General features: G+C 35.1%; 1 protein-coding gene across 2 annotated transcripts in view; it reads right to left on the bottom strand.

The window, feature by feature from the left end:
• The window catches only part of ATRNL1 (attractin like 1), a 555427-nt gene that overhangs the window by 227604 nt on the left and 304532 nt on the right, over window positions 1–23291 (bottom strand). For both annotated transcript variants that reach the window (XM_076339089.1, XM_076339090.1), the window contains exon 26: window positions 8306–8384. In XM_076339089.1, the coding sequence (XP_076195204.1) occupies window positions 8306–8384 (79 nt within the window). The remainder of the gene's footprint in view (window positions 1–8305; window positions 8385–23291) is intronic.

The raw sequence follows: 23291 nt of genomic DNA, 5'->3' as shown, positions 1-23291 counted from the left end.
GTATGGAATGTCCCTTGGGCCAGTTTGGCTGTGCCCCCTCCCAGCTTCTTGTGCACCTCCAGCCTTCTCAGTCGGTAGAGCATGGGAAGCTGAAAAGTCCTTGGCTAGTGTAAGCATTACCTAGTAACAACTAAAACATCGGTGTGTTATCAACTTTGTTCTCATCCTAAATCCAAAACACAGCACTGTACCAGCTACTAGGAAGGAAATTAACTCTATCCCTGCCAAAACCAGGACATTGCCTTTTAGGATTCTTCAGACTAACTACACTATGCAAATGTAAGAAGGAACTTTGGTTATTATGTTAAGAAAAGCAAACAATTTTCTTCTCCTGGTCATTTGTAGATATAATTAAAACACCTACTTAGTTTATGGTTTCCCTAATTTTTATTTTTTTTTAATAAAGAGAAGCAGCCCACAATTTCCCTTGCAAAATCTATTGTCATCCGTTATCTTTACCTTCTGAATATTTGTGGAATGAAGAAACAAACTGTTTCTAAACACAAACTGTCAGAAAGTTTTCATAAATGCCTTGTGTAAGCTAAAAGCGGGTGTTTTATCTGCACACACACCCCGATTTCCAGTGTCTTTTACGTGTACTTGTTCAAAAAAACATGTTTACATGTACTTACTTTAAGAAAAAAAGGACTAGAGGTACTAGAGATAGGAACGAATTTTCATAGCTCAGGTGTACATCCTTGAATAGCTGATTTGGCTTTATCTGTTTCTGTTCCAAACTTGGTCACCAGAAAAGGTAAAGCCAAAAGCCAGCTCTCTGTTTCCAACTTACAGATTTTTTTCAGCATTAATTAAAAAAAAAGCAAGAAAAAAAAAATTATCCTGCCAATTATCCTGCCAAAGAATATTGTAGTACAATATATAAGAAAATTATATATCTATATGAGTTCTAAAGAAAGACAACTTCAAGAGACAAGATAAGTATAGTATAATATAATGTTCTTCAGTTCTCCTTTGGACAGGATGATTTTTAGATGAAACTGATAAACTTGTGGAAGGGAAGGTCTGCAAAGGAAACCAGAACACTACTTTTTGCCTTACAACATATTCATCCCATGCTTCAAGGTTTCCATTGTCTACCCGTTGTGTTTTCAAAGGAATATTTTCACTTTATGCATAATTTGGCTTCTGTTTTTATCTCTACCTCCCCGGTGATCTTCTTAGTACAGTTAATTTCCTCCAGTCTACATACTACTTTAATGCTATTAACACTATTCTAAAGCACAGAGCTTTAGAACTGTGTGGGGCCCAAACAAAACTTGGGTCAACTCTATGCAGTCAGGTCATGGTGAATTCCTACTGAAGATGTCACTTCGTAAGCTGAGTTGACACAGGACAGCTAGGATTACCTCCTGGGATAAACGCCTCTGGCAGGAGATACACAGCCATCAATAACTAAGACGGGCTCTTCAATCTTACACCCCTAGTCTTACGATAGTTGTTCATGGAAGCCTCTTAACACTGTATGATGTTTTGAGATATCTGCATTAGATCAACTTTGTTTAACTCACCCCCCAAAATAAATCTTTCCGATATAATATTGAGTCTGTCACTGGTACCATTTAATACTGTTCTTTACAGAGAATAAGCATCATGTGAGCAGTGCTAATACAGGCATCAATCAGATGCTTATTTTTATGAAGTGATAGTATTATAAATACAACTTGAATTTTACAAAATTAAAGCAAAGATAAACTCTCAGTATAGGAGATTTGACTCATTGGGTTATTTATATCATTAACAACAAGCCAGCCCCCCACAAATATCAGAGTATAAAGTGAACACTGCGAAAATTGGGTGGGATGAGTTGTCATTTGGAGGTGTCTCTTAATACTGACTGCAGAGGGAGTCCTGAGACAAGATCTAGTGTCAACTTATCATATCACATATAAGGCATATCACTTGAAAGGTTCATTCAGAGAGGAACCTAAATTTTAGGTTGGAGAGAATGCAGAAAACATCAGCCTAAAATAAATGCCCCAGTTATCCTCAATAAAACTAGATCCACAGTTGAAATAAGCAGTCATAGGTCTATTGATTTTAGAAGAGCTTGAGCAATATAACAAGTTGAGATTCTGGTCCTATGAATACCTACTTTGACTTCAGTAGGATTACTCACACAGTCTATGAGTAAGTACATATAGTTGTGTAAGATATTTGCTAAGCAACAGACAAGAAGCTACCAGAAAAGCGATCTGTGAGGTTAACAACTTTTAAATGTAAAGCATATAATCCTGTAGACACCTACACACGTGAATAATATTACACATTGGGGTACTTTACTGATATTTATTAACATTTCTTGGTTTCCTTACATCTGCTAATCGTGGTCCCTTGCCCACATTAAAACATATAGATGAACCAAAGTATTCCTTTTGCTCCTTCATTTGTTGTTCAAGAACACACCACATTCTATGTGTATTAATATTCCTAAACTAAACATGTTGCATTCCATAAACACTATTACATACACCAAAAGCCATTATTGCCTTTTCTAAAAGGAATACTTTAAAAATGCAAGTGTCATTAGAATATAAAGTAAAAAAGCTCTAGCTGAAATTCACATATTGTCTACATTCATTAGTACTATCAACATAACCGAACTTTCTTGTTCTTATTTAGGGTTACCATAGAAATGAGCCTAGAGCTATTACATGAATTGTTACTGTTATTAAGAAGTAGTCTATTTCAGTTTCATTTGTGTGTTTTTAAGAATCTTTGAATATCCAAGAGAATAAAACTACCTTGATATTAAAATTAAGGCTAGAAAGGTGGGGGGGGGGGTGTTTAAACAAAATAAGCTTATTTAATAAAATGAACCAATAATTTGTGTGGCACCCACACACTGTATAAAGCAAGCATTCTCTATTATTCCATGTTTTTATGCTTGTATATGCTATTCTTTCAGACAGGCAAATGGTGCACAGCTGACTGTATAATGAAATGCTATATATAAACATGAAAATTCCAATAAAGGAATGATATTAACCTTTAAAGTCAGGCAAGCACTTTACAGATATAATACCATGCTTTCAAACATTTTTACATGAATGTGCAATCATGCATTACTTCCTCATTTCTCAAGACACTTATAGTGTATTACATGAGGAAATAAGATTCTAAGTCATCTTTTTAAGATATGTAAGCTCTTTCTAGTGTGTAATTATAATAATACGTAAAAAAGAGGTTTTCATAAGAAAAGATGTAAAACTGCATTTTAACTAACTGACTGATCCTATATACACAAATGTATGTAATGACACACGACACATTGGCACATGAATGTATTTTGTGTGTGTCTGGTAGAGGGGAGGAAGAGTATGTCTGTATGGACATCAGTGATTGCATGATTCTGGATTAAAGGTAACAATTCTTTAAAACATCTGGCTGAATGAATAGTACGAAGGGTATCTGAGCAACAAATGCTTTACCTTATGAAGGACAAATACTTTGCTAAAATACCTCAACTAGAAGCTGTGTGGTTTATAATCCCATCTGTATGAGCTTTGTTAGTGACCTCAGTGTAATCTTGTCAGCAAAAAGAAAAGTTCGACACACTATTAATAAGAAATCATTTCGATGCAAATTTTATGTGCAGTGTGGTGCCTTTCAGTCGGAAGAAGTTCATGAAACAAAATGTTTGAGCCACTACAAAACTGTCAAGCAACCTATCAAGCTTTTCAGTAAAATGATCTATGAACAGATTCTCTTCTACCCATTCTCAACAGAAGATTGAATGAATACTTTAGATATGAAACATGCAGAGACAACAAATAATATTCTCTTCAATTTTCTTATTTAGTAAATCTGAGTGATGTATCAGTTTTTTGTATAAAGAAGGAAAACAGAGTCAGATTGAAACTTCATGGATGGGTTCTTGGGTGAATTCTGGGTATAAAATGCAAGAGGCCTAACAAATCTTCTGGCAGAAAACGACAGCTCTCTGTTTTTCACCCAGTGAACTAACAAGTGAAATTTCACCGAGAAAGGTACTGGTAGAAAGATTTGTGAATCTTTGGAGGAAAAAGAAGGATGAGACATTAAAACCTAGAGTATGTATCTGATCTTTTTATGTAGTATAAGACTCTTCTAAAAAATGCTTTGCTGCTCCTAAACTTTGCAATACTTAGGAACTTCTTTAACTTATTTGACAAACAAATATATCTTGCCTTTTGTCTACTCTTACATGAATTTCCATGCTTGCCTGCAAACGTTATCCTGCTCTGTAAGTAGGAATTTGAGGTTTGGTACCCATGAGAATGTTCCCAGTTCCCTCTGGTTTGTTTCTCCAGAAAGATAATGCCATAAGAATAATGCTTTGGAAATAATCTCATAACATTCTGCATTATTCCTTTCAAGGATCAAGCTCTCTCAGATAAGCAATATTTCACTATCTTACTTCAGCCTTTCTTAAAAACCTTGTTTTAAATGTCACAGATCCATGGGAGGGATGGGTGGGGGAAGGTGTCAAGGGATGCCAGGCAGGAGGTTGTTCATGTTCTCCTGCTCAAAGTTTCATTGATCTTCTTGGAAATATGAAATAAAAGAATGATACTTCCCATTTTCTTTCAATGCAGAAGGTGAGTAACTTTGATGGTATAAGGTGAGAGAGAGTCTATCTAGTGTTTCTTGCTCTTTCAGAAAGCAGGAAAGAAGAGAAGCTCAGCCAGGAGTTAAAGTATAAACATAGATGTTCAAAAAGCCTTAGATAAAGTATATCTTAAGAGACAGTAATGTAAGTAGGAAAAAGTTGAGAACCAAAATTTTGTTATGAGTAAAAAAATTTACCAAAACTCAAGGACTTGGCTTAGGGAAAAATGATTTCAACTAGTTAAATAGAAAGACCAATAGATATGGGAAAAGAGGAGTTAAATTCAGTGTTGACAAACATCAGTTAAAGTCTTTTGGAAGACACAATTTATTTATTTATTTTCATATACGTATAATAGTTTCTTAAATGTACATATAATAGAGCCTAAATTCAAATGAACTGCTCAGTAAGATTTGGGCAGTGCTCTGAGCAGTGGAAAGCAAATATTTGCTCAATGAGCAATGAATTAGGAAAGAAACTGGAGAGAAAATTTCTAAATTCATGGGAAAATCGAGACATTCCCACTACACAATGCAAACAACTTGCTCTTGCTCTGTATTGGATTAAGGCCATGCTACATTCCATTTGGAATCAATAATGACCCAATTTAGCCAAGCATTAAAGTCAGAAGGCAAGAGAGGACAAAGTTCTGAATTTTCAGCTACACATAGAAGTCTACCAAAACTTCAAAAAACTATTTGCTTACCTCAACAGCCTGATAAAATTCATTACTAAAAGATCACAAGAACTGGATAGTAAAGTTTCTCCTCCTCTAGGGGAAAACAGACTGGGACAAACAATAAATGGATGAATAGCTATTAGCAGCATGCTTTTTCATATTTGTTTGTGTTCTTGTTAAATTTCACTTCTTACTGTAGTTTGTGTCCATATTGAAAGTAACATCTAAAGAGTAAAACATGCCTGTCTTTCAAGAATGATGAAAGAGATGGAAAGCTCACTTACCTAAATGGGTGGGCTTTAAAAGTAGGTAGTTCAGAATTCTTTTCAACACTAGGTTGCCTTCTACTTGTATGTTATTCATACAATTTATTTGTAACACTTAATTCCAAAACTTTACAAAAAATGCTACCTATAAAAACAAGTTCTCTGATCTAGATTAAAGGAAAATATTAAGCGGAGCATTACCGAAAACTTTTACATGAACTGCTGCTGATGTGCAATAGCAATGAAAATAAAGGAGATTTGCTTAAACATTTACAATTCATAATGCTACCACACTTTAGGTACTGTTTCACACCTCATTTAAAATAGGAAGAAATACATACTCATGCAATTTTGAAATTAATCAAGGAATATTTCTGAATGAGAGACAACTAAGTTTCTCTAGTTATATTCAAGGAAAACCAAGGATCAGAACTGAAGCATGGACCTCTGAGAGATTTAATCCAGTTGCCAAGTATTTCTTTCTATTTTGCTCTTCCAAAGAAACTGATTTATGTTTATGTTGTATTTATCAGTCAGCTTATATGAGGTTTCATACAGTCTTAGAAATGTTTTTGGTGACATTAGGAAAATGAAACTTGGAAAACTTCAAAAACTTTTTATATGAGAATGTGTTCTTTTTAGGATGATGCCTACAGACTACATTAAAAATACTATATTTCAAACATCTAGGGGAGTAACCATGGAAAACAGATTAGACCCCCTAGATCTGTAAACTCATGTGTTCATATTTGTTCTTAAACATGTCAATAAAACAACCTTATTAACGTGAGAAATTAAATCAAAGAATTGCTACATTCCATCACAACACAATTTTGCACAGAACTGTTAACAAGTTAAGTATTGAGACATTCAAACGAAATAAGTTGAATAGAATACTGTAGTTTAAAGTAACTTTCATCTGTATTTTGCAAGTAATAACAAATATATGAGCAGTTGCCCTTAGAGAGAGAATATGCTTTATAATATTCACCTGAATAAAAAAACACCTAAATGAAATAACTACAATAATACACATTTTTCTTTGTAGCACCAGTTCAAAGCTAAACCTGGGCATTAGTACGCTATAATTTCAGTGAAGGAAAATTGTAAGTGCTAGTTACCTGGCACTTTTAAAGCATATATAAATTCCCTGTAGAGCTACAGTTAAAAAAAAAAAAGTTATTTAAACATTCATGATGCCAGTATACTAAGAAAAATTAATTAATTAGAAATACTCGGCTTTTTATTTTAAATCTAGATTACAGTACCATTAAGCAAGTGCTGTTTCCAAAAATTATCAAGATTAGAAGCTTCAAGGGGAAAAAATCACTGTCTAAAAATTACACATCTTATTTATGAGAACAAAATTAAATATGCAACTATCAGTATACATCATCTGAATCAAGCTATATACATGTAGCAGTATACATAACCTAAGTTTAATCTCATATAAGTTTAATCATTTGTTAAACAGGTAAGAACAAATATTTGGGCCAAATTTTCCAACACAGGTATAACGATTTAGACAACAAAAGAATAGGGTGACCTTATGTACGAGTATTTATTGAAGAGCTTCAATTGTGCCATGGTTTTAGGGACAGAACTACTGATCTTAATAGAGACAGAATTTTGCTTACAACAACAAAAAATTGACAAACAAAAAAGAGAAAAAAACCAAAAAAGTATAAGGTCTTTGCAGAGAGGTTTGTCTCCTACTATATGTTCCAATGACTGTTGATAACAACACGGCCTAAGTGACAGCATCAAATAGCTGCCTAGAAAGTTGGAGATGTTACACTATGATCCTCCGTGTTCACTCAACTTACCAATGTTTTTGCACTGCTATTTTGAGACTATTGAGAATACCGGGATGCGTTAAACACAGTATAACCAGCTGGTCAAAAGAGGTGATTATCCCTCTGTATTTAGCATTGGTGCAGCCTCACCTTGAGTATCGTGTGCAGCTCTGTGCCCCACAATTTAAAAAGGATGTTAAGGTACTTGAATGCGTCCAGAGGAGGGCAACAAAGCTGGTGAAGGGGCTGGAAGGAATATCCTATAAGGAGTGGCTAAGGACTATGGCGTTGTCTAGTTTGGAGAAAAGGAGGCTGGGGGGCGACCTCATTGCTCTCCACAGCTTCCTGAGGAGGGGAAGTGGAGAGGGAGGTGCTGATCTCTTCTCCTTGGTACTCGGTGACAGGATGCGTGGGAATGGTTCAAAGCTGCGTCAGGGGAGGTTCAGACTAGGTATTAAGAAACATTTCTTTACTGAGTGGGTGGTCAAATGCTAGAACAGGCTTCCCAGAGAGGTGGTCAGTGCCCCAAGCCTGCCAGTGTTTAAGAGGCATTTAGACAATGCCCTTATTAAAATGCTTTAACTTTTGGTCAGCCCTGAAGTGGTCAGGCTAGATGATCCTTCCAACTGAAATATTCTATTCTATTCTATTCTATTCGATTCGATTCTAATTTAATCTAATCTATTCTATTCTATTCTATTCTATTCTATTCTAAATATTCCACCATAAAGAAAATATAGCTTTCTGCAACCTAGTGCTGCAATTTCTTTAATTTTTGACAGGAGGAAGAAACAAAGTTTTCTTTAGCATAAAAAGTCCAAGGTAAAAAAAAAAATGTTTAGAGGGATATTTAAATTGTGTATACAGGAGAAAAGTGGAGATGCGATTGTCCATCAAAGCTCTCAATTTATTCTGAAATATAAAACTACAACAGTAATCTTAAAGTTATTGATACCTCTCTCCGTCGAGAAGCCCAACAGGTTTGTTTGATTTTCCAAACGACAGCAGCTACCAGCAGTAAGGATAAGAAACAACTGCAATTACAAAAAAAAAAAAAAGGTAATTGTAACATAATGGTCTGAAAAAGCTTATGTTTTTAGGGTATCAAAGGTAACGAAAATACATTTAAGCGTGGAAAAAAACCCACAAAAATAGAGGAAAACTAAACTCTACCAGGATGACAAACAACAGTCAACCATCCAAGTTCAAACTCAAAAGAGAATGCACACCTCTGATGCTGTGGTTGTCTCCATAAAATGCTATTACTGTCTCCATTGGCATGGGATAAGCTCCATTACAACTATCCACATACCCACAACAGTCTCAACAAATATGCACCGCACGTTCCACATTCAGCAGATGGAAAAAGAGGATGAACTATAGCAAAAAAATGATACCGATTTATACTTCTCTCAGTTTGTGAATTCTGAATAATTTCCTGGGATGCAGGAATGATAACTATGCAGGGAGTATAATTAGTTTGAGGAACCAGGTTTGCACATGACAATAGGTCTGTTTTATCAAATTGAGTATTTCTATAGCGAATCGCCCAGGGAAAACGTCCCAAAGAACATTACCACGTTACAGTCCCAAAGACACAACAGAAGAAGAAAAAAAACATATCAAAATTATTAAACTTCTGCAGTTCACAATCGGAGCATATGCCTTCTCTCTTGCTCCAATAGTTTTGTATTTGTAACATTTAGTCCATAGAGGATTTTTGTAGAAAGATCATTGAATTCTCAACCTCTTTTAGTGAATCTCTGGATACTGACAAAAGGCTTCTAAAGTTGACACCTAATGTAAGCAGTCAGAACATCTTATAATTTATTTAGACAGTTTTTTATAAAAATATCTGGATTTTTTACTTGTGTGAAGAACTTTCAGTCATGTTAGCACATCTGCTGTGCATTTGCAATTATTACAAACCTGTAACTATTGAATTATACTAGTCATCCTTAATTTTTTTTACCAAAAAGCTTCAAAATGAATTCTTTAACTAATATGGGAACTATCAAGAACTCCCTGAAGTAGTATAGTTCAGTGGAGTGCGGTGCATAAATGCAAAATATAATTATTATCCATGCAGTAACACCGATGTTCCCCTGTATCATGCTGTAAACAGAACTGTAATTATGACCTAGAAGACACATCTCCAGAAATAACAGCCCATGGCATTCAATATTTATCCGTAATGTGGAGACTATTAGAAACCAGTTTATGGCAACTGTAGTTTAATGTCACTATTAAGGTAATGGAATGAAAGCACCCAATCATTCCTTGGTCTGCAAGCAACAGAATCAGCTGTACCACTGAATATTTAACAACAAAAAGTACCATTTCTCTGAGTATGTTCAAAACTCACTCTCCATAACACAAGCTATCCTTGATGGTTGAAGTAATACAAATCAATATGCCTTCCTATCAGTGTCTTATTCACTTAAAACTCTTTTCACCACGAGCTTTCAAAATCCTTTTTTATCAGTTTCTTCTTTGAACACCCTTGAGAAAGCCTGCCAGAGTGAGACCCAGTTTGAAAGAAAAAAGTACCAAATATATAAAGTGGTTTGGACATAGAATGCTCAATTAAAATTAACAGCTTGATTTTTTACTTATGACACTTAATTCTGTCTGTTTAGCTCCAAGAAGGCTGATTGTTCTGAACCTGAAAGGAAAAAATTGTTAAAGGATCTGTTTCTAGATGTAAAGTTTGACTTTCCTCTTAACAGCCAATGTCAACCACCAGCATTTTTTTAGCAGTTTTTTAATGCTCTTTGGGACTTAGGGATTTTTATGGAAAGGAAGATATATTCTCCCTCTCTCCTTGTAGGGCCATTTTAAATACGACGTTGAGCTTTTATTGGTTCTTGGCACAGATCCTTTAAAAAATGAAGGTATTTGGAATTTTGATTGGTTCTGATCAATGGATCAGAACAGTTCAGCATATCTAAGAACCATTCTGCCAATAGAAAATTGTTGGAAGAGTCAACAATCTGTAATAAAAGGATGTGATAGGGTAAGTGCTGGTTCAAGAACCCTAGGGAATTCAGAAGAGAAATCTCAACCTTATACTTTAATGAATCTCAGTGTAAATCATCTTTCTACCTGGGTCTTCGCTGAAAGGAACTAATGCAATAAGAACATTTTAATTGCTACACCATTTTATTAACACAGTATTTCTTACTAGAAGAATTTCTCTTAAGAGTTTTTTATAACAAAATATCTAAGTAGCACAAGGAATGTTATGACAGAAACTGGTCATCACAGAATGTTCACCTTTTTATTTAATGCATCACTCCAGTTGATGCACTGATTTCATTTTTTAAAATTTGTCTTTGGCTGTCTCCCTTTCTCCAGTCTCCTTTGAAAGCAAGCATAAGTTGACTGTGAATTTATATGTGGTGTCTAGGAAAAAGCAGAACAAAAAAACCCCACTGACCAACAGAATGAATCCACTTTCGCAGCAATATCTTTTAAGCTTTTTAAACCAATAGCTGCTTACAAATACCATTTCCCAGAAATGTTTTCCCTACTGTACTGTCTAGCTAGTAACTGCAACAGATGCTTAGGGGCAACATCAGAGTACTGACATGTTGCTATAAATTAGCATGCTGTGCTTGAAGTAAGGGTAAGCCATCTCACTTACTCTACTCCTCCTCTATAGTCCTTCCAAAAAAATAAATTAGGGAAACATCAGCAGCTCTGTTTAGAATGATGAACTCAAAGCTCCTGGAATTTGAAAAAGATTAATGTATTCAAGAGAACCGGACACAAGAAACTAAGAGAGCCTTGCACTGTGTGACTGCTTCATTATGAACAGGAACAGAATCTCTTTCCTTAGAAAATTCTGTCCTTCACCTTTATTAATTTCTTGAACAATTCTCTTAAGCTAGTAGAAGAAAAAAACTTGAGAGTTCTGGCTGAAAAACTGCAGCCAAATTGCTTCTGTGCTCTGTACATCAATGGAGTTGGGTCACGCATTGTACTTTTCTGTCATCAGTCAAAACATTGTTTAGTTTACACGCAAAGTCAAAATCAGAAACAAGTGTTTCAAAGACATACCCATAAAATAATATAAATAATTGGAAATTATAGCATTGATAATGTGAAATGTTTACTTAACACTTTTGTATGATCTTTTCTTGGCAAGTAAACATGAAATATTTGAGTTTCTTCTCTGTTTTTTTTTTAAATATAAATAATCAGAAAGAAAAAAAATATCAAAATTCATGTTAACGAAGAGAAGACAGACATGGAAAACAGATTTTGTCAAACTAACCTGGTTCCAGACTGTGGTGAGATAATAGCCTTCGTTTATTTAGGGCAATAAAAATTAAAGCTGACTGCAAAGGATCTGACAATATTGAGTGACTTGGCAATAAAATAAGAGAATTAAATTCAGTGCCAATGAACTGAAGGCAATGTGCACAAGAAAAAAAAAAAGTCTCTAGCTAGAAATACACAATGATAGGTTCTAAATTAGCAATTACCACGCAAGAAAATGGTCTTGAAGTCATTGCAGATAGTTCTTTGAACATATCAACTGAATGTTTAGTGGCAGTCCAAACAGCAAATAGGATGTTAGGAGAGATCAGGAAAGGAACAAAGAACAAAACAGAAAGCATTGGGATGCCAGTGCATAAATCTATAGTATGTCTATATCTTGAAGCAACCACCACCTCATCTCAAAAACACAAGGTTGAACTAAAAACATATGAAGGAGTGCAGTCCACTTGGCTAGGGGAATGGAATGGTAGTAGAAATAAGCTCATTTTGGTTTTGAAACATTAGGGAGTTGAAAGAAGACGTAATAAAGACATTAACATCATAGGGAAACAGTATAACAGCAGGACAAGTATAGATGGATGCTCTCCAACCCCCCAGTATACTTCTTAGCTCTTTTCTTGAGACAGAGATATAAGAGAAGAAAGCACAATCACAAATAGTGTGGCAAAATAGAGATCAGTGCAGTGCAAAATAAATTAATTAAAAATTGCCCAGGTGACAGCTAAAAAAGAAATTGTCAGAAGGGGACCAACATGAGAAAAGGAAATTTCTAGATGGGTTTGCAAGGTTCCCAGAGTGTCAGATCCAGTTAGTTTTGATGAGACTGATATATAATAGCTGGGAGGTCTATGCATGACACAAAGACTGGAAAAAAATGGTTAATGGTCATGAGGACAAAGAACTCATACAGTGTGCCAATTGGTCAACTGGACCTATTTCAGCAATTTTTTAATTTTTTTTTTTTTAAACACAATGACTGCTAAGTTGTATTTACAAGGACAAGGAATCCAGGCCTCATTTAGAAAGCAAAGGATATGCATTCCCCTTGGAATGAAGCAATTCCCAAAATAATTTAGAGATCAGTGTGAATGATCAACTCAGTTTGAATTGCTCCTGAGACACTGAAATAAAAAGGATTAAAACAACCTTAGACACTCAGGTGCGCAGCAGTAAGCAGCACTTGGGAGATTAATTTATCACTCTACAAGGTATCACCAAAACAGATACTATCAGACTTGTTCTTGAAATTCTGGTATTTGCATTTTTTTAAAGGAGGTTGGAAACATGGAGAGAATAGAGAGAAGAATCACAAAAAATATTCAACGGTTGGAGAAAATCTTTTACTGACAGTGATTTAACAAGCTTAATCATTTCACTTTTCAAAAAGATCAAGTGGTGACTTGCCTACAGTGCATACGAGTTTCCATGGGGAGAAAATACCAAGGCTGTCATTCATCTGGCACAGAAACGCATGGTAAGAGACAATGGCTGGAAGCAGACACATTTGAACTAAACTCAGACATTATTATGACTGATTTTCTGTATCATAAAATAATGTTACATATACCGAAAAAAAGATTTGACTATGCTGCAATGAACAGATAATGTAAGATACAGAAAACAGATAGATGGTAAACAGGGAGTACAAAAAATAAATGTGCTTACACAGACTCGTCCACATGGTTGGTCCACCATTTCTGACTCTCTAGCTGAGACTCTGAATGACATCGAATAAACAGATAAATGCCTTTGCAATGCAGATGGCTTATGAAACGCTGACCCAGAGTACAGAGTGAATGACTTTCTGCACTTATGAATGTAAATCCTCCCAGTAAGACAATTATCATGCTAAGACACACTTAAAACCACAGCAGCCCAAGCATTATCAGGATTTTGTAGCCTCTAGAACAAAGAAATGATCTGCCAGAAGATAATGACATAGCTTTCCACAGTTGCCCCTTCAAACCATGTGGAACAAAATAGGGGGAAACACTAAAAAAGCATCCTTGAAAATGAGCAGTTCGTCATAGGTGGTGTGTATTACAGGCTGTTTGACAGTTATCATCTTAGGATTAAGTAGGAGACAATAAACAATTAAGAGAACGGATGAACTGAAGAGGAAGCCTGAATATAAGTAGATTATGTCCAATGCAGCAGAGGGAAGTGGCCAAGGAAGGGCTGCAAGAGAACAACAGGGTCTAGCAGTAAAAAAGGTCTAGGCCAGACAGATGATCTTCCCAGAAGGGCTCTAGGTACTATGCAAAAAGAAATACTCATTTAATAGAACACAGAAAAGGAAAACTGCAAGGAATAATTGCTGCCTGTGTAACTATTTTTGCAATGTACAGAGTACATTTTTAACTTACAGAGCTCATATTTAGACGTACTTAGTGGAGTTCACAGACCTGGCTGAGGAGTAAGAGGGCAGCGTTTTCCACAACTGAGAAACGATTTTCTCTGTGTGTGATTCGGAGGCAGACTAAAAACTAACATTAATCACTAGCACAAACCGTAAAGGGAATTAGTGGATACGTTGCTGCTTGGTATCTGTAAATTAAAACGAAACCTGTAGATCGTCTTTAAACAATCTCAAATTACAGGGATAAATACAGGGGAAAATCTGTGAAATGTAATGGTCAGTGTGGTTGGACTAGATGAATTGATGACACATTTGTGCCTTAAGCTCTATGACTGCATTATAAATACAGTACAGAATTCCTTTTTTTTCATTACATATTAATGCCTGTAAGTTACATACTGTATCAAAAGAGTACTTGCGTTAAAATGAAATACTGTACTTATTTTTGCAGTGATGTAAAAGGAACTATTTCATGAATCAAATATAAGTATTTTAAGGACCAATATTGTAAATGGAAGGTAAATAGAACAAAACAAAATGTTCCATCCTTCTCTATGTCTTTTCTCATTCTCTTATTATTTAACATGCAAAGAGAAATTAAAATGTCCAAAAATGTATGTAAACATTCATGCATGAATAATTGTTGTTTCTATGATTTTACTTAAGCCACTAATTTGCATAATAATTCAGCATAAATTTCCATATTGGATGAAAGCAAACACTTTTTCAAACTTTACTTTAAATCTAGTATACTTTTAATCCTATTAAAATTAAAAACTGTGTGGGATTCTACTTCAAGCACCCATCACATTTACTCATCTTACAACAGGGGACAAAGTACAGCGGCTCCACACAGCTGAGCATAGTGCAGTCTCTTAAGCTATCCCCGGTTAAGCTCACCTTTGGATCAACATATCTGTGCCAGCACAGTTTGCCAAGACTATTCTAACAGCTCACAAGAAAACCGATGGTCTGTTAGCTCGGCTGCAGCGTCACACTACCATCGTTATACTGTCACCATGCTCAAACACATGCGGTAGACAGGTCCTTAGACTCCTAGGGGTATGCCTGCGTTGCTGATTTACTCTGGATCTGGAGTGGGCTTTGGAACAAATCCCCCGATTGTCACCACTGTTGTGCTTTGGCTCATACTGTGGAGCAATCTTGGAGCTCATGATGTAGAAACTGAACTGGAAGATGTGCAATGTACATTCCAGACACAAATGGGCTTTCAGTCCATGGAACTAAACTAGAGCTAGTCCAAAGCAAAAAAATGACAAGATGCATATAGTGTGGATGTCAGGTCCTCAGCACCATTTTACTCAACAGATGATCTCTTATTAGTCCATACTGCTTACTAATAGAGACCTAAACACCCAAAGATTACTTTCATAAAGTTGCTTAGGTGCATAGGTCTCACTGACTGCCCACATGCGTATACTTACACATACTTTAAAAGCCCCTCCCAAGTCTTTCTCTGAAAATAGGAGTGGGGCCATCAAGGCAACTATTGCTTAATTACTTGAACCCCGCTGTGCTGAGTGTGACAATAGTTAAATATCCCTCTAGATCCACAAACCTCATGCCCCTTAATCTCACTACCTTTGCCAAGAGCACAAAAATGTACACTTCACTAAACGGCAATCTTAACTGTGAACCTACACTGCATTTATGTTTCTCTTTCATATTAACTATGGGGTTTTTTAAGCATGAACAAAAAATAATAGTATTCAGGAAAAAAAAAGATGACAAAAAGCTTTTTAATGTAGACACATGCAAAGAAAATGAGTCTCTTATCCAAGTTAATGTTTTTAAATTAGTATTGTAAAAGTTTCCTAAGAGATCACATATACTGTTTTTCTAAGAACTGTTTTTCTGACATATTATTTACTATCTTTTTATTGGCAAATAGAGCACATTTTAATTGATATGTTATAAAGCAAGCACAATTCTAAAATAAAAATAATTGAACAATTATTTTTCTAAAACCATGACTTTGAATAGCAATTATTGCACAGCAATTGATTTCTCTCATTGTACTTGACAAGAACATTTTGTTTATTATTATGATTATGTGCTAGGCTCAGCCATCCTTACTTGCGTTAACTAATATACACATGACAAGCAGCTCCAAAGATTTCAACAGGATTATCTGAAGTACAAAGCACTGTAAACATACTATTAGGAGTCTGATATGTATGAGAGTAGTATAAAATTTTTTATGTTTTTAATGATTAATTAAATTGCTCTGAATCACAGTTATACAAACACTGTTGTAAGTAGGAATATTTCAATAATTAGCAATTCTGAATGATTCTGGGAATGAAGTGTTACGGTTCCAAATTAAAATGTGTGAAGACTTAGAGGAAAGTAGTCTTGGCTAGCAATGGAGTAGGATATGCAGCTTCCAGTCCATGGTAATGCAGTGTGTGGGGTCAGGGAAATAAATCTTGGTTGACCCTGCGGAGCCAAGACCTATCAGCCAGTAGTGCTTATTTCCTGGTCTAAGAGAGCTCTGGCTGCCACAGCCAGTGAAAGACACTGCCTACTAAGCCAGCATTACTGTCTAGGTGATCAGGAATGCCCTTCTCTTATTCTTGCTAATCGTGAGAAATACTACCAGTATCAGCAGTTCCATGCGCTGGCTGCACCTCACACTCCATTTTCTGGAACCAATCAACTAATAGCTGGCCAACCTTTCCCTCTTCAGCTACACATATTTTATTGTTGTACCTACTTAAATATGGCAGGGCTTTTTTCCATCAGCCTAGATCTATGTCCCATTCTGAGTCAGGTTTTTCCTGCCCCTGTTGTTTTAATAAACCAATAGCTCCTGAGCTCCAACTTTCCCCTCCCAGTTTCTGCATGAAATGAAGGAGCCCAAGGAAACTTTAATTCAACTGTGAACCTTCTAATCTTAAAGCCATATAAAGGGTTCAAGCCTTCAGTTCACGCTTTCCAAACTGGAAAGTGAAATAAATGTGTGAATATGAAGTAAATTATCTACGACGGTATTTAAAACTTCAAGTATTTCTAAAAATCATTTAAATGCAAATTTGTATTTATTTATTTGTCTCTCAGATGGAATTTAGACAAGTTAAGCAACACCTTTCAAGTTAATTTGAAACTAATTACATGGATAATTCTTCTTATCCAGACAACAGTGATTAAAATGCTATTTTTGGATGCAGTCCTGAAAACCCATATATTCCCATAAATAAATCTTGCATGAAGTGTCTTATGAAAGTCACATAATTGCCCCTAAAATTCACTTCTCACATGTTCACAACTACCAACCTTATAAAAAGAAGAATAACAGTTAAAACGAAATATATATGGCCTGCTACTAGTCTGGTCCTCCCAGGCAGAACTCTATGTTTGGTAAGAATGCAAGGTAAAGGATATCCACACTAGTTTTTTTTAACTGTGTCATGGCTGATTAACAGGAATGGCATCTGCATAGAGATGCAGTTCATAAAATTACTGACCGAGGTTTTAAATGAAGATTTACAAACATTACAAGGGCATAATGGAAATACCCTAGCTCATGGATTAAAAAATACATTCATATATGGAGAGTCAACTGAAAGCATTTTTATTTAATATATGCAAAACTTCTTAAAGATGGCAATAGAAAATCTGTATACCCTTTTCTGCAGTTCACACAGCAAAGTAATTGCCATGAACAGCTCTGCAGGTATAGAAAACACTAATACATGGTTATTCGAAGGTGAGAAAAGGCTGACAGTGTATACAATAGGGATCAGAATTTAGAATAAACTCAACTGTTAAATGGTATAAGCTTTTCTATTGAGTATTCAACATGTATTTAAAAAAAAAAAAAAAAGAAAAGGAAACCGAAAAGAATAGGTTTCAATGATTTCAGATTCCTGCATTTCAACATAGTGCTCTTCAATACCAGCCTAATGTCTATCAACTATCGTCAGTGCAGACTCAAGTTATACCCCAAGGAAACATCAAACCTTTGCGAAGATTTCCACCTAGTATCAGAGCAGTCCTTTTAACTGAGGAGAGTAGGAGACCACATCTAAAGAATTTCCTACTCCTGGTGCAGGAAAATACTACAGTTCTTCTTTTCATAACATCTGTGTCTTAGCGTCATACAGAAACTGAATACTTCTGCTTGGAAACAGATGTAACTGGTACTTATCTCACTTAGAATAAAATAAAAGGAAGAAGGAAGGCTGAGATGGAGCCACGGACAGAGTAATCGGGCTGTTGAGTAAAAATTCAGTTCAGAAAGTATGTCAACACATTATCCTTCCCTGGCAGGTGAGACATTGATCATTGCTGATCCCAAGCTTTGTAAATGAAATATTTTCAGAGACAATGGGCTAGGGGGGGACTCTGCTCCCATGTAATAATTCCTGTTTTTCTGTACGTTAGAATCAGAGAGATTAGATGTTTTTATGAAGCAAAGAGAAGTTTGGCAGATCAGTGTAACAGACCTTTCTACAGAATTTCATCTCCCACAGGGTAGATGGATATGAAGATGAAAATTTATTTCTATCCTGGAGGACTATTATTGACTATAGCAGGAAGATTGTAAAGGAATTCCTCAGAAAAAGATCTTATTCCCTTGCCGTATGAAGAAAAATACCTGGAAAACACAAGGATATTGTAACTTTTTTTAAAGAAAAGAGCCATAATAAAATCTCAGACACAGCCTAGCTTTAAAGATATCACATAACTGCATCACTGCACTGGTCACTACAGGAGGCACACTCAGACATGAGCAAAAATTCTTAAGTGATTTTTTTTTAAATGGCAGAAGTGCTTAAATCTCAGAACTTGACAAAACATTTTTGAATCAGTAGTACTCAGGTGGGTGTGGAATTTCATATCATCTAACAGTATCTGATCCAAGCATCATTTCTTTTAGCATATGACCTGTGTTACAGCTACATCTTAACAAGTATTCAAAGTAAAGCCCCTTTAAGAAATCACCTCCTATATGGCTACACGCTCAATCTTCCAATTTATTCCAACTCCACAAAGTTAGCACTAGCTTTTAGGTGCTTCCTGTACAACTCTAACCCGACTGTGATCATGAGATGATACTGTCGATCCGCTGCAGCTGGATTCTGTGGCATAGTTCGTATCTTTTTTCTTTTTTGAGGAATTCCCATTAACTAACCCTCAGGCCACCTCTAGCTGCCCAGCCAAACAACAACCAAAAAGTAAGGAAGGACATGTGTGATCCAAGCTCACTATTACTTCCACAAGGTAAGTCTGAATTATCCCAATGACACTATTTTCTAAAATATCCAAGAAGTTTGCACCACAGCCACCCGGACCACTTATATATGTACACTGCGACTCCACTCAAAAAAAAAATAAGTGTACATGTGCAAAATATATGTGAATATATATTTTATTTCTATATAAAAATAAAATAAAATTATGTAGCTATTATGGGAGAAGAATGGAGTTATAGAATGTGATTGTTTTACTGCTTAGATAAATAGCAATATAAATAACAACAACAAAAATCAAAGTGTATGAGCTGCCTTTACTCAAGTACTTCTACCCAGAACACCTATACTGAATGGGGCAGCACAGTATTGGTGGTAGGTATTCATGGACTGATTCACCCAAACACTGACACTTAGTAGCACAATGCATGCCTGTGTATACAGCAAATTATAACCAAAGGATTAGATGCACAGGCTGAGATGCTCCAGCTGTTTTGCATGTAGAGTGTAACTTGTTTTGGAAGTAATGAAGATTTATTGTAGTAAAAGATGCTTGTTGCCTTTAGGTGGCTCATTGGCTGGTAAATGTTTTTGATGGTAGCAGCTTTTCTGTTTTGAGACTGGTTTTGGCAGTGGAGATCTGTAGCATTGCAGAGGAGCCAAAATAAAGGTCACGGGCAAATTAAAACGGTACCCCTGTGCCATGGAGCTTTCTGACTGGTTTCCACAGGACCACTGGATGTTGTGGCACAGAACATTTGGACTGCTCTATCAAAGTTAAGAGAAATACATGAAAGGGAAATGAGCCTTAACAAAACCAGTATACTGCCAAAAGCACACTGTAAGAAGTCTCTAGAAGAGCACGTTTAAAATTACTATTAAAAATGTAACCAAAATAATTTTGTTGAGGAAGAAGAGCAAAATTATGTAAAATAATAAACCAAAACTTCAATAATGGTATTAATAAAGCTTCGCAATTTAAGCTCTGAATGCATAACTGAAAACAGGGAGATTAAAGTATCTACAGTATCTACTGCATTTTATATAAATTACAGTTTAAAGTAAGCAGCATCAATGAATTATCAATATAAAACATATTAGTTTATTAGTAAGAACAGCTACCACATCCGTGTAAAATCGTTTATTAATATATATTGAATGTAGAAAACCAACTTAATCCTTCATCTCCTGAGGCATAACATACTATAACAGTTTAAAATCATCTCTGACAACTGCCCCTACACAAAGCCTGGGTTTATTGGTCCTTGCTGTGCAATGAAACATCAAAATACTTCTTGAAGGTAAGGAAGAATGAAATGTGTTCGAGTGGGGAATTTATTTGCAGGAAAATGATTATGAAGAAAAATTATTGATTTTTTCATTATGTACATGTGCTGAAATGTTATAAAGAATGTGTGTGGGGGTAAATAACTTTATTAAATAAAATAATTAGTAAAAAGTAACTATATAATGTATAAATGCACACATACATATTTTATATGTATATTTTCCTACATGCATAAATAATTCATGTATATATACATAAAGCTGTCTTTTCATATTAAATATACCACGAGCCATACCAGGAGCTACTATAGTAACATATGAATGAATGATCAATTATGCGAACAGCCTTTATATACAACTAAAAAGGGAAAATGGATGTAGTGTACATCAGGACGCTATTTGGAAGACCAACATTCACATTTCATTCTGCCAATACAGTATCAAACAAAAGTGAACCATTTAAAAGGACTCTGAAATATATTACACAATAAAGCTCTAGATGTGAACTTTAACTCTCAGCAGTTCTTCCTTTCACCCCTTTGAAGCAGCAAATAAAGAAGATTTACAATCAAAGGGGCTTAATCTAACATAAACTGAAATTAATCTCCATAGAATAAATAGAACATCACACCCATAAAGTGTGACTATGTTTCTTTTACTCATGGAAAAGACATTCATATTTCATATAATTTTATGGTTTTGCCCTTCATGGGTGAAATACTCTATATTTCTCTCAACAAGTGATGTTGTACATAAAAAATCCAGACCCAAAAAGGAAAAAAAAGAGTGTCCATTAAATTTGCAGACAAATTATGAAATACAGAATTTAATATTTTCTGCAGTAACTTTCAAGAAGAATTAGAAATTTAATATATTGTTTCTATTTAAAAATAGATGTGCTGTCAATTCAGCTTTTTTGCAACGATTTTGCTGATTCATAATAATCATTTAAGATTTTAATTTAAGGGGGGGGAAAGACTCATTTATTCTAATTATGGTCAATTAGTGAATTTGGGGATGGAGGACTGCCAACCAATGCCACATTTCAGCAGCCTTCCAAACCAAAAGATTCACATTATTTTAAGAAATTTTTTTTATGCTTTCCCCTCATTCTTTTTTTTCACTGTACTGTTTCTCTAGTGCAGATGCTATCCTTTGGTAATAAATCACAGAGATATAAAATACACTTAAGAGAGCCACCAAGCCATGTCAGCATTGTTTGGCATATTAGACTCAAATATAATCAAGAAATTTAATAAATTGCTAAAGGATTTTTCCTTTCATTATTTAACATTTCCAATACCTTTTCCAAAGAGGCGAATATATTTGAAGTGGTAGGTGTAAAAAAGTCATAAATCTCCTTATTGAATGCCCTATTAACATGACAATTTCCCGAAGACAGAGTAAGGATTTTTAGATTTCCAAGCCAAAGAAGCATCATTATTGTTCTGTAATTGCACTATATAAAGAATATAAAACCTCTGATACCCCTCAACCTGGTATTTATAATTTCGACTGAAAAGACTCAAGACACATAATGAAAGAAATACAATTTTGAAACTGTAGAGGGTTTTCTTAAAATATCACAAAAAATTGAAAACAAAGAAAAACAATTATGATATAAAACATAATTGGGCCACATATGCAGATTAAATTCAGAATTAAAAATATAAATAGATGATGTAACTACTTTTTAATGTGTAATTATTAGTGCGGCTTTTGGAGTCCACAGCAGAGTTTCCATAATTTTCCTTCTTATTGACAATATTTTTATTAATATTCCATTAAAAAAGCTCATTAGATGAATTCCTTTGAATTCCGATGTCTCTTCTCAAAAGTAATAATAACACACGGTCTATTACTTTTCTCTCTTTCTGTGATTTATTACAACTGAACACAAGGACTCTGAATTTCTCTACTGCCATAAACAGATTGCTCATTTCTTCAATGTCACTCACTTCACAGCATGCCATACCAACTGCGTCTGCAAAGACAGACTGGCAGAGTGCTTGAGAAAGCTGCTTGTCACTTGCAATAACGGACAATGACATTATTGCTTAAAGGAAAACCCTAATATTTTTTACTTCCTTTTTTTAATTATTATTTTTCTTCATCAGCTTTTGCCCCACTTCACTATATACTAACATCCGAAAACAAACTTCTGAAGTTAACTTTGCAACTGGTACATATACCCTGTCATAAGAAGGCAGAATTGCTCCTCTTTTGGATTAAAATGACAAAAGCAAACTTTCAAGTCCATTTATCACAGATGAAAACCTGTTCTAGTTCTTTTGTTTAAAGTACAGTGGACTGGAGTTTCATAAAAAAGTGACCAGGATTAAGCACTCTAGAAGACAAATAGCCGTGAGTGCCAATGTTGTTTTAGTCTAAGAAAACAATTGACTAATCGGATTTAAGAAAATACAATATAAAATGGAGGGAATCAAAACACAAACACAATATGAGTTATCTGTGAAGTTTCTTAGGAAACAAAATACAACACAGCTGTAAAAAGACGCATCCCTGAAAGGAGAATATTACAGAACTGTCTCAAAGTAAGGGAGCCTGCAAAGTTCTGAGTCTTCAAAAAAGACATACTTTCTTCAGGAGTCTTGGGAAGCATATTTCAGGTGCCACCTTCAGGGACCTCTGGGGTGAACACTACTACAGAAGTGGCAGCTTTGATTCCAATGAGATTTTATAAAAGCAGAAGAAGTGACAAAATGTTTTTTGGAGTGCTAGACTACAGCACCATACACAACGAAGAGTGCAATTTAAGATTTTCTTTTTTT

This window comes from Aptenodytes patagonicus, chromosome 5 (assembly GCF_965638725.1).
Source record: "Aptenodytes patagonicus chromosome 5, bAptPat1.pri.cur, whole genome shotgun sequence".
Taxonomy (NCBI): domain Eukaryota; kingdom Metazoa; phylum Chordata; class Aves; order Sphenisciformes; family Spheniscidae; genus Aptenodytes; species Aptenodytes patagonicus.
This window is presented reverse-complemented; position numbering and strand designations above follow the sequence as displayed.